A 17,013-nucleotide genomic window follows, 5' to 3' on the forward strand; every position below is an offset into this window, starting at 1 on the left:
CTTCCTGGTCTTTTCTCGAATGCCCTCCCTCTAGCAGGGGTGTCCAACCCGTGGCCTGTGGGCTGCATGTGCCCCAGAATGGCTACAAATGCGGCCCAACACAAAACTGTCAATTTACTTTAAAAATTATGAGATCCTGTTTTGTGATTACATGTCACAACGTATTTAATGTGTGGCCCAAGACAGCTCTTCTTCCAGTGTGGCCCCGAGACATCAAAAGGTTGGACATCCCTGTGAGGTCTGCTCTGGCCACAAGTGGAACGCATCAGCCTCTTCCACTGTCTTCATAGCACTTGCTAACATTGCCTGCCTTCCCAACTAGACTATGGGTTCCAGGGGGAAATCTGTTGTGTTCGCCTCTCTGTCTCCTGCCCTCGGAACAGTGCCCTGCTCACAGCTGGTCCACGATCAGTATTTCCCAAATGACTAAATGCATGGGCCTTACATCTGCTTGGAGACCGGTCTGTGCTTTCATCTGATGGAGACCGGTCTCTGCTTTCAGGGAGCACAGGACATAGTGGGTCCGAGGACAAAAATGTCTGCAAATGGATGTGTGCAAATGGAGTCATCCTATCACTGCCGCGAGCCTTTTGTTGCACTTCACTGTGTGTACTACTAAGGAAATAACCCAACAGAGGTCAAAAAACAAGAAAACCTCAAAGCTTAGACTCCCTGTTTCCTGGTAACGGCAGATGGTTGTTGAAAAGGCTGCTCCCGTGTACGCTTCTGTTTTTGAAAACCAGATTAAACATTCCACAGACTGTGATTATGGGCACAATCAGGGCACATATTTCTAGCTGCGGCAATCTCTACATGAAAAGATAGTTTGAGTCCAAAAGGCACATGTTTTCAGAGGCTTTTAAGGGGAGACTGACCTCTTCATACATTGCTACATTACAGAGTAGTTTTAGACTGCTGCATGGGGCAGAGGCTTGTTTTTATTTGTGTATATCCTATAAATGTGTGTGGGAGAGACGGTGCATTCCAAATGGTTAACATGGACTACTTTAGGGATGTGGAGAAGGGTAGGATAATAAGACACTGTAAATATTTTCTTCGTATATTGTTTTATTTTGTTTCTCCATATTGTTTTATTTTTCACAATGACCATGGATAGATTTGGTACTATTAAAAATGAATCAAGTAGATGTTTAGAAAGAAAATGTAAAAAGAAATGCCAGAAAGCTTCCCTGTAGTTGATTGGAAGTACTTCTCACATCTTGACTTTTTTCCATCTCAGTTCTGTGCCTCAGCTACTAACACACAAGCCAGCAACCAGTCTGGGTACCAAAAAATGGAAGACTGGTGTCACTGCTTGAGAATTTGGTGATGTCTTGGCTCCCTGAACACCAACCAAGTGCACTCACATATCACAACTCTTCTGCCATACGGCTTCTTTAACCACTTTAACTGAGAGGGTACCCTTTATAGAGGGCACCCATTATAAATGACATAATTACATTTCTCATTTTGTTTTGTAATCAACTCTTAAAAGGTAAGCATTACTATCGTCACTTAGCAGATGTGGAAATTGAAGTTCAGGGAGGTTAGATGAACTGCCCAAGGTCACGGAGCTACTTAGAGCCAGAGCACAACTTTGAACCTAGCCTTTTCCAAACTTTTGCCCAGTTCATCACCACTTGCTATCTCCTTTTAAGGGGTGAGATATAATGAAGTGTTTTGCAGCTGGTTCCACGGATGAATTAAACTCTATTCTCAATGGAAGCCTAATTCTAGGTGCCTGTGAAAGGCCTCTGATCTCCAAAAGCTTTTCTCTAACTGGCCTTCTTTGGAGCCTGATAGTCCACTAATAGAATCAGTCCTATTGGGTAACATCCCCCTGGGACCCACTCTCCAAGGACAAGGAACCTTACCAACATGTAACATCTAACATCATTATAAATCATGAAGACCATCGTATGAATTAGTTATCAAGGAAATACATCTAACAAGCTTCCCAATGAGTGAGACATGGGGTCTGGTAAGATTTGAGGGGGTGTGGAGAAGGGGTGGTGATAGAGCTGAGTTAGGAATGAGCCACAGGACTGTCATTGTGGGCCTATGGATTGCTAAGGGACCCAGAGAAGCCAGATACAGAAAAGAAAGGAGCCACTAAAAGCATAGGTCACCACCATCCAGGTCAGGCCCGGGCTCGATTACTGAGTTAATCAGGCTACGGATAGGCACAAAGCAGAGAAAACTGGCACGTGCGTGGCTGTTTCCTATAGCCTGCACTGCCCACCCCGGGTCCAAGTTTTGCAAATGCTGCCGTTTGTCACAAGGGCACTGGGATATAAGATGCCATGGCTCAATGAGTGGAAATCAGTTGCTCCATCAAGAAAATTCAAAAAGTATATTCTCCTAGGAGTCTGCTCAGAGTGTCCTTCTCTGCCACTGAGGACCAAGAAGTAGCTTCTGGATTTTGGGGGGTTAGTTTACAAAACTAATGGATCTTATCTAGTGATGGATTTCTGGGAATAACCTGGAAAAAAATACTGTCTTCTCTCTTTTTAAATGGGATGTGCATTTTCTTCCCACAGAAAAAGCGCACGTTGAAGGGCTCCATTGAACTCTCCAGAATCAAATGTGTTGAGATTGTGAAAAGTGACATTAGCATCCCCTGCCACTATAAATATCCTTTTCAGGTAAGTCCATCATGCCCGAGGGGACTCGTTCCTCATACTTTCCATGATGGGTGAAATGCTCAGTCATTGTAAGAGAAGGTGAGACAGGGATGACTCTGGTGCAGGGTTAGAAGTTAGCCCAAGACCAAAAGAGCACTGCTGTGTTCTTTCAATTACTCATTCATTCATTCAACACAGATTAGCACAGAATCCTGAAAAAGTTGTCATTCCTCATTCCCCTTTCCCTATGTCTTCCCTATCCCGAGGAAATTCCTAATTACTCTGTTCCAGGCCCAGGGCAGGGGTGGAGAGGGGAGAAAAAAAAAACTACCAAGGGCCCCAAGCCTTTAGGTCTTTAATTGTAGTTTACTTATGATTTGGGGTGACTGATGGCAATTCTTGGTTAGAAGTTGCCTGGAGGTTCTGGGATTAAAAAGAATCAGATTTTACCATCTGAGAACTATCTGTAATTATACCATTCAATATAAGAGCCACTAGCCACATGTGAATGTTTAAATTTAAATGTGAATTCACTTAAACAGTATTAGAACTTTAGCTCTGAGTCATATTAAGACACATTGAATGAATGAACATTTCACATGTTCAATAGCCACACATGACTAGGAGCTACTATGTTGGAGCGCACGGATGACAGAATATTACCATCACTGCAGAAAGTTCTATTGGACAGAGCTGGTGGAGGGCATCTTTAGTTTTTAGGTTATGACATTGTCTACATCTTATTACCACTCTTGGCATTTGCGCCTCTCAAGAAGTGGGTACCTCCTTGCACATCCTATGGTATCATTCTTGTTTAACAATCTGAGTGTTACAGAAAAAGACTTTTTTCCTACTAGAAAGGTGACTTCCATGGGTTGGAATTTTTAGGTCTGTAAGGAAAAGGAATAACATACATTTTCCTGTCATTAAAATCCCAGTTACAAATGAGTGCATGAAAAAAAAACTTGTGAAATCAAAAAAGATCTGTAGTCTAGTTAACAGTATTGGACCAGTGTCAATTTCTTGGTTTTGAAAATGCGTTGTGGTTATGTAAAAGGTTATCATTGGGGAAAGATGGTGAAAAGTACCCAGGAACTCTATACTATTTTTGGAACTTATTGAGAGTCTTACATTATTTCAAAATTAGAAGTTCTTAAAATCCTAATTATAGCTTACTAATAGCTTACTCTTTTATATGCCAGAAAGTTCCTGTTTTCTAAAAAACTAATGTGAGAAATAAAGATGCTGTCAAGAGGAGAACTCTTTCGGCTGCTTTAACTTAGTGATGGCTTACTGATGACATTGAACCCGAGACAAGTAGCCTAAGCTGTGGAGGTTCAAGCTGTGTCTGCACAGCACCCAAACATCTGGATGAGAAGGATCCTGGCCCCCTGATCATCCAGAGTTTGCCTTTTTGACAACAAACACTGAGACCCCACAATCGGCCCAGTAAACCAGATGGCTTACCAGTCACCCCTCTCTGGGCACACTGCTCACCTTGAAATCTGTGTGTGTCTCCAGGTTGTGCATGACAACTACCTCCTGTATGTGTTTGCTCCAGACCGCGAGAGCCGGCAGCGCTGGGTGTTGGCCCTTAAGGAAGGTAACTAATCTCCTGTGTGACTGAGTCCCTGAGACCCCTGGGTCCTCTAGTAGCCTTGGGTTCCGCATTAGAATACAGGGCAGCTGATGGTCAAACATTTCTCCCTTTCGGTGTCAGTAGAAGGTCCCAACCTTTTATTCTGGGCCCAAGAGGCGACAACCAGTACAGGGCAGGGTCAGCCAAGTCCAGCCTATCACCTGTTTTTGTAAGGTTCCAAGCTAAGGATGGTTTTTATATCTTTAAATGGTTTCATTTTAAAGGGTTATACAAGTACCTACAAAATATATCGCTTTTGCGTGATGGTGAGAAACCTAGAATACTGACTCTCTGGCACTTTAAGAAAAAGTTTGTTAACTTCCAGTATGTCGTGAAGGATATAAGCGTGGACCCTCCAGTTAGATGACCTGCGTTTGGATCCTGGCTCTGCCACTTACCAGCCATGTGTGCTCGGGCAACTTCCTCAGCCGTTCTGTGCTTCAGTTTCCCCACCTATTTTTAAAAGGGGGTGTAGGAGGGAATAATAATAGTGCCTGCCTCCAGTACTGCTGTGAGTAAAGCCCTTGGAACTAGCCTAGCCCATCGTCAGCACCCAATAAATGTTGACTAGCTTTAAGTGTTTTCAGAGCATCAGTGAAGGTATTTCTCAAGGCTCACCTTCCTGAAAGTCTAATTAAAACCAGCAGAGTGTTTGGGTCCCTGGGATGTAGAGCCAGGCTGCTAAGGTGAAAATCCCAGCTCTGCCAAAGATTAGTATGTGACTCTGAGCAAGGTCCTGGACCCTTCAGTATCTCCATTTCCTCAGCTGTGAATTCTGACTAGTAACACTCACGGGGTTATTGTGAGAATGAAATGGGTTAGGACACCTCACACACATAGGAAAACACCAAAAGGAAGCATTCAGCCAGTATGACTCTTAATATTCTTTGGCCTGAAGCCCTGGATTTGCAGGAGAACTGGGTTCCAGTACTAATCTGTCTCTAAGTAGCTATGGGGACTCAGGGGAAGCAAGCCATTTGAAATCTCAGAAGTCACAATGCCCTATCTAAAAAATAAGAATAAAAATGCAAGCCTTAATCAGCTTTCAAATGGCATACGAACAGGCAAGTGCTGGGAAAACTGGAAAGTGCTCTCAAGTGTAACAGTCACGGGACAAACACTCAAGCAGAAGTAATCAGAACACTGAAGTAAACACTAAAGTAAAAGTAATCAAAGGGGCTCCAACTATGAGCATTGGCCGTTCTCCCTCTGTGAGGGAACTTTAACTCACGGTATGTTAAAACTAGAGGCAGCATTTAAGATAATCTGTCCAGTTCTCTGGCTTTTCTGGCTTTTATACTTTTTTTTCAGTAATAGAATCTTGTTTTTTTTTTTTCCCTACCATAACCGTACTTTAAAGCTACAAACCTAGAAGGGGTAAAAGCAAAGTTGCCATGGTTGGGCGTGGGAGAGATGGAAAGTGGGAATCCCACCTGCTCAGTCTTCCCACTACCCTTAGGCATTTTGTGGGGTCCACTGATCCAGTGTAACAACCTCACTGCACAGAGGGAAACCTGAGGCTCAGATGAGGGTCTTGCCCAATCTGAGGACATGCAACTAACCCAAGGCCGAGCCAGACAGGAACCCAGATCCGCTGATGCCTAAATCCAACATGCATTCTGGTGACGAGGTATAGGCCTGGGGAAAGGCATATGCATCTGTATGACTATTCTGAGCACTGTTCACTCAGACTCACACAGTCCCAAGGAGTTATCAAGTTGGTGGCCCTCGATAGACTGCTCTGGAAATAACTCTTCTGCTGGTAACAACCTCTTTCAGAAACAAGGAATAATAACAGTTTGGTGCCCAAGTATCACCCTAATTTCTGGATGGACGGGAGGTGGAGGTGCTGTGCTCAGATGGAGAAGCTTGCAGTGGGGTGTGCCCAGTACGACCCAACCAAGAATGGTAAGACACCGAGAATTCCCTTTCTCCGTTACAAAATAAATGACCTCTCTACTAACAGGAAGTAAAAGCTGCCAGCTTCCCATTATCACGGATGTCAGAGATTAAATGCAAAATTCTACATTTCCAGAATTTTCAGAGGGATATCATCTGCCTCCACTACCACTGCCAGTTTGTTGATTTTTTTCCCCATCTCTGTACCTCCTTGCTATTCAGAGGGGGGTCCTTACACCAGCAGCGTCAATATCACCTGAGAGTGAGTTAGAAATGCAAATTCTCTGGCCCCATCCCAGGTCTTCTGGATCAGACTTTGTATTTCAACAAGATCCCCAGGAGATCTGTGTGCATAGTTATGTCTGAGGAGCACTGCTAAAACTTTCAAGTTTGGAAATTTCAATGGCATGGTCTACTGAAGTCTTCAATTTAGAGACAGCCTTGTGAAGTATATTAACATTTGTTTTTTACATTGTCATCACATCATAGCAATGTTTAATTACATAAGTTTCAACTCTATATACTTGGAGGGGGAAGAAAGTAAAAACAAAACAGCTTATTTTGCTCGGTGGCTTCTCCCCACCTCCCCTTCAAACTTGCCCACAATCTCAGAGAAAAAAGAGGCCACAGCTTACCTGCAAAGTGAAAACAAAAGAAATCGTTTCTTGGCCTTTGAGTTCAAAGGCCCAGGCCCAGGCCCTGGGGATTGGAGTACCACTCAACTCTACCTTATGTGATGACTTTGGGACCTGAACCCACAATGAAAGGCAGCTCCTTCTAGTGCACTTTTATATGAAATACTCTCCCATTTCTCTCAACCGTCTGGGGTAGATGATGGGACGTTAAAGAAAGAGAAGGGTAGAGCAGTGTGGTATGTTCAAGGTCACACAGCTGGGAAGCGCTCTGTGCAAAGCCATTGTTGAATAGGGATGATGGATCAATCATGTGGATCGTTTTGCTCCCATTCGCCTCTTCTCTCAACTTCTCTTACCTTAGTTACCTTCTCTCATCTGCCAGTTTCCTTCTGGCACTAAAACCTACTGCCTCAGATTGACAACCCAAGGCGGATGTGCTAAAAGTAACTCATGGCTGGGTTTTCCGTGGCTTCTTGAGTCATAGCTCCTTTCAGTACCACTTTAAAAACCACTACTTCTCACCCTCCACCTTGGAAGAGAAAGTTCAAGGTTACCAGTCCCTTGGCCCAGAACAATACCATGTATATAATTTCAGAAGTCAGTGATCCTCTGCATTAGCCCTGTTGACCACAGTCGCAAAGATGAGTATGGAATGGACAGGAAATGGAAGGTTTTACATGAGTGGAATCCACCACAATGACAGGGTGGCTTGTGCTGGCCTCGGGGAGTGAAAACCCTTTTTCCAAAGCCAGAAATCTGGTCTCCAAATTCCTGCCAGCACCTTGCTCTGGGCCCTTGGGTGAGTCACTTGACCATGAAGGACACTAACATCCTCGTCTCTGAAATGGTGAGGGAAGTTTTAGGGAGGCTAAGATGAAATATTCACTAAGCCCCCTTCCAGTTTTGAAAATTCTTGGAACCTGTGTTTCCATTTGCTGTTTCCACCACGCATGTCCCAGCTGTTCCCCTTCAGGGTTCTCTGTGCCTCCCTCTGCCGAGTGGTGGGCACACGGCTGAGGTGCGAGGACCATCTAAATGACTCACCAGGATGACACTTGGGGAGGATGGTCATGCTGAGCTTCTCCCCATGTGAACCCAGGGCCTAACCACTGGACAGCCACTTTGCCAACAGTCCTGCTTTTGCATTGCCACCTACGGCCATGTCCCCATCTCAGCATGCACTCATTCTCCTCTCTCTGACCTGTTTTAAACAAGCTCGTGCACCACAGCCCTGGCAGAATGGAGGGCAAAGTGTCTAAGAAACACACCACACTGTGTGCATGGCACATGATCATTGGCTCTCAGCGAAAGCTGACAGAATTCTGGTGTTGGGCACACCTACTGGGCAGGGCCCAAGACCACAGATCTTTGGGGTGCAAAGCACTTGGGGTGAGTCCCAGCCCCATCACTTCTTTGCCCAAATACATGAAGTGTGACTTCATATATGTTAACCTATCTGAGTCTCTGAGCCCATTTCCTGGCCCGTAAAATGAGGACAATGATAATAAGTAGCTACTTTGTTGGGTTGTGATGAGCCTTGGGGTGTGCAAAGTTCTTAGCACAGCTGCTGGCTCTTACCGAGCTCTCAGTAAATGGCAGTTGGGTCTACTGGTCTTTCTTATTTGTGGACAGAAGAATGGGAAGCTGTATGCGTGTGTATATGGCTGGGAAGCCAAGCCGCTGAGGCGATTGAGTAAAAAGGCACGCTGCTATACCCAAGTGACAGCAACACTTATTTCTGCAACCAGAACTGACCCTGATCTCACCACAGCCTCACAGAGAGGGTGAGGAAGGAAGGGCAGAGCGAGGCCAGAGGAAGAAAGAGACCCGTCACAGAATGTTCAGGGCCAGCAGGGAGCAAGGCCACACAACTGGTATGCGGTGCAGCTGGCTCCAAGTTCAGTGTTGAATAGGAATCACACTTCCTATTATGTTGGTTTTCCTTCTGTGAATTGCACTCCCAATGCCCCACCCTGCCCTTGCTCAAGGAGTTAGCACAAGCACTGGGCTCCAGGGTCCGTGTGAACCTCCTCTCACCACATGCCTGACATGGGCCGTCCAACCTCAAGTCAGCCTCACGCGAACGTGAGGGACTCACCACCTGCTTCTGCGGCCCCGTCCCTGGTTATCTCTGATCGTTAAAGAAACCTTCGAAGCGAGCAGAAGCCTGTGCAGTGGCTCCCATATGACACCCGGACACCTGTGCTTGGTCCACGGATCCCAGGCCTGACCTTTCAGGGCCTCAAAGGAGAAATACTGAGAGACAGAGGTGATGAGATGATAGCAAAGAGAGAGGAAAACGGAGAGAAAGAAGAGAGGCGGAAGGAGGACAGAAGGAGCACAGAGAGGAGAGAGAAAGAGAGGGAGACATGGCACCGTGGAAACAAACAAAAGAGGTAAACAGGGAAGGCGTGTCGGCTGCGGTGTTTGGAGGAGGCAACAGGAACACGTATTCAGAGGTGTTAATGTAACTAAAAGTGGATTTCTGCCTCTCAAAGAGCAGCACGGCCACCTCCCCCTCACCCGCCCCCTCCTCAAGCCACAACAGCATCAGGAAGCCAGTGAGTCACGGTCCCCCTGAGTCACCCATTCCCACTCCTGGGTTTAGCAGGTGGCAGGTGCTAGGCTGCCGTGGAAGGCTCCAGACTCTAACCCCCCCATCACGACCTTGGGAGTAGGCTTTGCCCGGGCCTACAGCAAATGAGGCCCAGAATATTGGCTTCTGGAAATTCCTGGCGTCTCCTAGAAAATGAAATCGGGAAGCGCGGGCTGAGACAGACACAAGAGAGGTTCTGCCAGGGCCGATACTTGTTTCTCTGGGTCTCACCATCTCCTCGGGGCCCCTTTTCTCCGAAAAGCCCCCTGCCTGCTCACCTCCGGTTGGGGATGTTCGGTTTCAGGCTCATTTTCTTTTTCTGTTTTTCTCGTTTCAGCTTCAAAGAAGCCTCTTCCTCCTACTCCTGAAGACAACAGGGTGAGTGGGAGCGGGGCACAGGGGCCCACCACGCTGCACGCTGCTGGGCAGGCCTGTGCCCACCTGCATTTTTCCTGCCTGCCTGGATTTCTCAAATCCTTGGCCAATGCAATGAACTGCGGTGGTTCAGCTGAACTCAATACGTTGGGCCTGGCCAGCTCCTTGGGTCTGTCCACACAAAAGGACCCCTCAGCTGCCAAGCCTTCACCTCCCTTTGTCCACTCAGCAGACACTTATTGGTATCAAATTGTGTGTCCAGCCACCTGACCACTTGGAAGCATAAGAGCAGCACACATCTGTGTAAAACTGCATTTTTACCCTACGTAGAGGCACTTTGGAAGCGTGCATTGGATAGTTTGTAGTTCTCAAAGCACTTCCACACTTTTACTACCTGTTTCAACACTCCCTATCTGTTCTAGTCACTTAAGAGAGTTAGGGTTTTATTCTCTTTTGAAAGCTTGGGAAATCAAGTCCCAAGAGCAGTTTTGACACCCTCCCAAGGCCATTCAGCCACTTAGGAGTCAAACTGGTAAGCTGCTGAGTTTTTGGTGGGGCAGTCTCTTATTCAAGGGGCGGTTCTCAAAGTCTGGTCCATGGACCAGCAGCATCAGCATCACCTGGGAGCTTGTTAGAAGTTCAATGCAGACTCTCAGGCCCCACCCCAAGCCTACTGCATCCAAAACTCTGGGGAAGGGGCCCTGCAATCTGCATTTTAACAAACCTCCCGGTGATTTTGAGGCACACTGAAGTTTGAGAAATGCTGGCCTAACACACTTGCTTACAAGACCTAGGTGATATCAAAAGCCAACTCTGGGGGAGCTATTTAGTCAAGAAGAAGAAAAAAAAATAGGAGAAAGATCAGCCCTCCTGTTATGGTCATATCAACACCAAACCACATTTTAGTAACTGCCCTTTAGTTCTAGGACCTACTGATTCTGCTTCCTCATGCGTCTTCCTGAAGCTTGAGCTCTGCTCTTTCCCCTCCAGCCAATATGTTGACATGTCAAAAACCGGCAGCTTCCCCATGAGAGAAGTTCGAAATATCTCAAAATCTCAGGCTGGGTTTTAGGTCTGTCATCAGCCTAATCCCTCACGACATGTAACAAGTGTACTTCGGTTGTAGCAGAAAACGAACCCTTGCCCCTCTCCTTTTGTTGATCTCCTAAAGACTGTTTCGCCCTGCCTCTTAAAGACACAGTTCAGAATCTCACCACCGTGGCATGCAGACAGGCCCCCACCCTGCAGTCTTATCTAAACCCATACCTCTACCTCTTAAGCTAGTTTGTCCTTGTCTTATCTTACTATCAGTGAAGGTGAAGGCCAAAAACACTGCCTGCCCATCTCTCTCTGGATTCTGCCATTTGGCTCTTGCAGACTTCTCAGAGGACCAGCAGCCTCACTGTTTCAGCACACTGACCACAGGGCCTTTGCAATCGTTGTTCTGCTCTCGACCACACGCCTAAATCCATTACAACATCCCTCACCTTGAGCCACTTGAATTTATTTCTCCCTTCACCTTCGTGCTCTGTCCCCTGACGGGTGACAGCATCTTGAACGGGCATCTAGAGATCCTATATTTTCAATCCAGTCTGAGCTAGTAAGCCTGATGCTCTGTGTGAGAGGGACCATGGAACTGTCATATCCCTCCTTTATCTTCAGGTGCCTTCGAACACAGCTCCTTCTTCCATTAGCTCCTAGGGTGAGAGTCTCAGACCCATCAACTCTTGTTCACAGAACCCAATACACCACCTCACAAGCCCCATAAATATCTAGGCTTCAAATTCCAATGTGGGCTCAGCTGGGATGACATGCTTCATCAGTATGGCCAGTATTTTTTTTTTTAGCATTCGTATTTTTATGCAATCAAATAGTTCAAGTACTCAGAGAGCTTTTCACTTGTCTAGGGACAAATCTCATTCTGTCAGTGATTGCAGTCTCCTTCCTTGTTTATCCTGTCACCAAAATCTGCCACCCCATAGCAGGTGTGCCCATCCTGAACTTTTTTGCCTTACCGCCTCCTCTCCACATCCTCAATAGCTCATCCTAAGAAAGGTACTGAGAAGTAGAGACATACACAACAGAGCCCTCAAGAGGAAGGAGGGCACCCATGTGCTACAGTAGAAAGGGAAGTAAGACTAATTGAAGTGCTAAACTGGGTCATGTCCGTTTCTCCTTCTGGGCCTCAGTTTCCCCATTATAAACAGAAGAGTAGATTCGATGATCTCTCAGGGGAATTCTGGCCTATGATTCTATGCATCTGGACAAACCCACGAATCAAATCAGAAAAGCATGGACTAAATGATTTAGGGTTGACCATATCACCTTCACCAAGAATGTGATACTCCAGGCAGAGAGGCTGCAGCGCGTGACATGGTACGAGTGGAGAAATCAGCAGACTCCTGTGATGCGCACGTGGCTGCTTGGAATTCCCTTTGGTCAGAATTTACCTCGTGGAAGGGGAGGGCTGATGAATTCCAGGTATTGAGTGTCTCTGTGTTACATTCAGCACCATAACCCTAACAGATAAAGAAAGCCACCTAGAGGAAGGCAGCTATCTGACAGAATACCCCTGTGGGCTGTAGGAACTGGTGTCTGACCCGGCACCCATCCAGGGTCCAGCTACAGCTCAGGGACTTACTGACCTGGCTCTGCAGTTCACGTCCTTTCTACATCTTTGCTTGATTCTGTCGTCTCCTTCCTGCAGCGATCACTCCACGAACACGAAGAAACCCTGGTCATTGCCTTGTATGACTACCAGACGACCGATCCTCAGGAACTCACGCTACAGCGCGACGAGGAGTACTACCTGCTGGACAGCTCTGAGATTCACTGGTGGAGAGTTCAGGACAAGAACGGGTAAGGCATCTTTGTGGCTGCTGCCCAGCGTTTGAGGTGAGGTGGGAACCAAGAGAACCCTGGGGCGGTTTGTCCTGCCTCGCTCAGCATGACCACTGACTGCACTGAGTTAGGGGAGGGGAACAGAGGCAGAAGGAAAAGGAAGGCAGCACTTGTTGAAGGATACCTTGCCCTTCTCAGATGTGGCTGGGAGGCAGTCACTTGCTATGCTTGCTCCCTGCACCCCACCAAGCCCTCTCGGCCCTTAAACTCATCTAAAAATCACCTGGTATTTTCCTACTGACATCTACCATTTGAGGGACTGGCAATTTGCTCCATAAAGAAGCACTGTTGTGCCCAGTGGAGAGGCTGTCTAAGGAGCAGGTTCCAGACCACCTGGCTCTGCAGGCACCAGAGGGCCTTGCTCAGAAATCCATCCTTTCAATCCACTGACACCTATGTAGCACACCTGAGGTGGGGAATTTCTTCCCGTGGTCTCACTTTCCCAAATGACAGTTTACCCTTTGTTCAGTGGCCCGTGGAAAGACTCAACTCTGCACTTCAAAGGGCTTTGAAGAGGACACCCCAGAGGCCAATTGGCATGTGGGAATCCCCCCTGCCCTTTGGTTTGTAACCGTGCCATGCAGTGGAAAGTCCACAGGAGAGCAAGACAGAAGCGCTGGACTTCAGTACCAGCTGCTCTGTTGCTCTAAGGGGCTTTGAAAAAGTCTCTTGACCTCCGTGAATGCTTCTCCTTACCTATAAAATGCAGATGATTGTATCAGCTTTGACTGTTCCAGAATGTTGAGATGATGAAAGTGAAAGGGCTTCGTAAATGCTACATCCACACTCAGGAGAAGAGAATTACCATCATTTGTGTAGCTAACCCAGGCTTGGTTGGCATATTAAAACACGGTTATTCTATTTGAAAGCGAAAATAGTACTTGACCTATTAATACAATTGTAAACATATGGTGTGACAAAACTGATATAATTAAGGGGAATTCCCAAAGACAGGTATAAAAGAACTAGCAAATTTCAGAACAAGTTGACTCCCATCAACTGGCACCGGCTGCAGCGAGCACTGTGTTAAGGAGGATTCTGAGGCTGAGTGTCCAATTCTCAAAAAAAACATGCCGTGATTGACCAGCAATGCCAGCCCTGGGCACAGGAAATGAGATACTCATCCCATATTTGACGTCCCCATTCTTGCTTTCTTCAAACTTCAAAACAATTCTGTGAACTAGAGTACACATTCTCCATAAACATAATCGCTAGACTGGAAAATGGCAAAACGCTTTATGGAGTGAACAGCAGGAAACTGCCAGGCATCCTTTGATAGACTGGCAGGGTGTGGAGGGATTGTGTGTGTGATCTGGTTTAGGTCCCTCGTTTTGTGGGTGAGGAGTCAGAGGGCAAGAAGGGGAAGGACACGCTTCTCACCTTGTGGGATGAAACGCAGCAGTGAATGTGAAAGTGCTTTGAAAAGCACTAACCTACACACAAATGTGGCGTGTTTTGATGTGCTTATTAGTCTCTTAATCTTTGGTTAGGCGCAATTATTTATCCCTGCTCACAAGAGTCTCCCACCCCGAATCCAACATGACTTTATCCTTTTTTCTCATGTTTTACGATTTATGTCTGAAGGAGCTCAATGAACCAAAAATATTCGGGAGGCCTTGAGTTAAAACTTACAATGCTGACTGGCAGTATCTTTTGGCACCTGTGGTTGGAAAGTAATTTTTTTTAATACTTTAATTATTGGGGTTTCCTGACTATAAAATAGTAGCATTAAAGTGGAAAAAGTAGTGATTGTCACACTCAGAAAAATGTTTCCTTATAGAAAATAGAGACTGCACATTGATCTTTTTTTTTTTTCCAGTAGAGGAAGGTTCACAATGAAGACAATAGCAAGCAGCACTTTTTAAGCAAAATAGCCAGGTCTTATTTATTATGGCTCCTGTGTTAGTAGTGAAGCTTTTGCCTTTTACAGATAGCAGGTTGCTGTTATTTTTAGCAAGGCTTTTTTTATTCTGAAACTTTAAAATGTCTTATCAGGAATGACAAATAACGTGAGGTTCTCTCATCTATAAGTGACTTCGGTAATCTAAACTTATAAAACGGAGATGTGAAAATGTGTCCTATATTAGTCTAAACAATGACTTCCCTTCTAACAGGCATGAAGGATATGTGCCCAGCAGCTATCTGGTGGAAAAGTCTGCAAATAACCTGGAAACCTATGAGTAAGATATTATATTTATTTTATAAAAATATGGTACTAAGGAGCCCTCCTTAGATTAGAAATAAAATACTGGTTGATTATAACACTACCAGGCACTTTCTCTTCCCCCCATACTCTGATCCCTAAATAACGGTAAAGGAGCACTTCAAATAGGAGGAGGGGGAGGGTATGTGTACTTACCTGCCCTTTTATCAAGAGGATGTTTCTCAGGTACCTGTGCAGATTGTAGTAAAGGGAAAGGTTCCTCTGGGAACCCCGGGAATGTTGATCCTAAATGAGAAGGAAAAAAAATACCATGAACACTGGATCGAACACAAACGGACTTAAACATGGGTTAGTGTGTCCAATTCCAAAACAGCAGACAAATAGGTATTAAATATCTGCTAGTTTGTGTTGTTTATTTCAAGCTACCATTTAGAAGCGTTTACGCAGATATAATTTTAATGGAACTACTTAAAGTTTAATAAAATAAAATCGTAGTATACAGAGTACTCACCATGTATACAGATTTCCTAGGTTAGCTGCTGAAAGACCCGGAAGCAATAACAGCCCAGTAGCCGTGTGTATACCCGGATGTTGGTTTCTAAGCGACACTTCCCACTATAAAGATCAGGAGTTCTTGGAGAAATGGTTTGGGGATTCAGAGGCGTGGTGGGGGAAAAACAAGATGAATTTGGAACATCTAATTGCACCAAAAAGTAAAGAAGGTACCCACCAACTTTTACAATGATGTTGGCATGTCAAACAAGCACAGAATTCAGCCTTAATATCTTCCTTCTCACCAAATCTGGGATGATTTGAGTATTAGAATAAGTGATCATAATTATTCAATGGACTACAATCCATTGAATAAAATAAGAATCCTCAAGAAATAGATAGCTTGATAGGTAAGTGAATAAGAAGAAAAATAAATGAATGAGAAGAGAAAGTTCTTTCTTAAAATAGAATTTCAACTAAAAAATGTAGGAGGAATGATAAAGTTTAAAAAATCAGTATTTTGTAACTCAAAGTATCAACTGATTTAGGCAAGAGTCTGTCAATGTATATCACAACTAGGGGGTGAACATTTGATATTTACATGGTCTCAAAGTATCTTCTGGTCAATCACTTATTAATAAGAAAATGGAAATACCTGGGAGATCGCATCTTAACCCAATGACCAATAATGCAACAGACAGACACTGTGTGTCTCCTGATGTGATGCATGGAGGACATGACATCACTTTCATGAAATTCCTGCCCAAATGTGTATAGTCTCAGGAAATCTCAGTCGTGAGGAAATGGGAGACAAGTCCAAAGTGAGGGGTGTTTCATAAAATAATTGGCCTGCGCTCTCAAACATGTGAATATCATGGAATATAAGAACAACTGGGAAATTGGTCCATGTTAAAGGAGACTAAAGAGACATGGTAACTAAATGCCCTAGTAATCCTGGATTGGATCTCGAATCATTAAAAATATATATAGTTATAATATTATTGGGACAATTGATGAAAGTTGAACAAGGTCTTAAATTAAATAATAGTATTGCATCAATGTTAAATTTTCTGTATTTGGATCATTGTATTATGGTTATATTCTTCAAAGTACATAGTGAAGTCCTTAGAAATAAAAGTCTAATTTCAAATGGTTCATAAAAATATATATATTTATTTATCTAGAGAAAATCATAAAGTAAATGTAAGTGATTGGTTTACCTGAGTAAAGTGTATATGGGAATTCTGTTTTAGTATCTTACAATTTTTCTATACATTTGAAATTATTTAAAAATAACTTTTTAAAAGAATTTATTTATTTAGTTTTAGAGAGAGGGGTAGGGGAGAGAGGGAGAGAAACATCATGTGTGGTTGCCTCTCACATGGCCCCCACTGGGGACCTGGCCTGCGACCCAGGCATGTGCCCTGACTGGTAATCGAACCATGACCCTTTGGTTTGCAGTCCCATGCTCAATCCACTGAGCTACACCAACCAGGAAAAAATAATTTTTAAATCATTACCAAATATATGAAACTACGGTTGAAGAATACTAGCTATGAGGACTTCTATAAACTCATGTGAGTCCCTATTAGTTCAAATATGGTCAAGTTATTTGGTACTGAGATTTGAAAACATTCCATAGTGAAAAGCTATCATTTATCTTCTGAAGAGTCTCTCAACCTGAGATT

General features: G+C 44.7%; 1 protein-coding gene across 1 annotated transcript in view; it reads left to right on the forward strand.

The window, feature by feature from the left end:
* Window positions 1–17,013, forward strand: part of ITK (IL2 inducible T cell kinase) — a 56,436-nt gene that overhangs the window by 16,337 nt on the left and 23,086 nt on the right. The window contains exons 2-7 of the mRNA XM_028528071.2: window positions 2,541–2,645; window positions 4,146–4,227; window positions 6,043–6,171; window positions 9,731–9,771; window positions 12,476–12,627; window positions 14,784–14,849. Coding sequence (XP_028383872.1) covers window positions 2,541–2,645; window positions 4,146–4,227; window positions 6,043–6,171; window positions 9,731–9,771; window positions 12,476–12,627; window positions 14,784–14,849 — 575 coding nt within the window. The remainder of the gene's footprint in view (window positions 1–2,540; window positions 2,646–4,145; window positions 4,228–6,042; window positions 6,172–9,730; window positions 9,772–12,475; window positions 12,628–14,783; window positions 14,850–17,013) is intronic.

This window comes from Phyllostomus discolor, chromosome 13, assembly GCF_004126475.2.
Source record: "Phyllostomus discolor isolate MPI-MPIP mPhyDis1 chromosome 13, mPhyDis1.pri.v3, whole genome shotgun sequence".
NCBI classification, from domain to species: Eukaryota; Metazoa; Chordata; class Mammalia; order Chiroptera; family Phyllostomidae; genus Phyllostomus; species Phyllostomus discolor.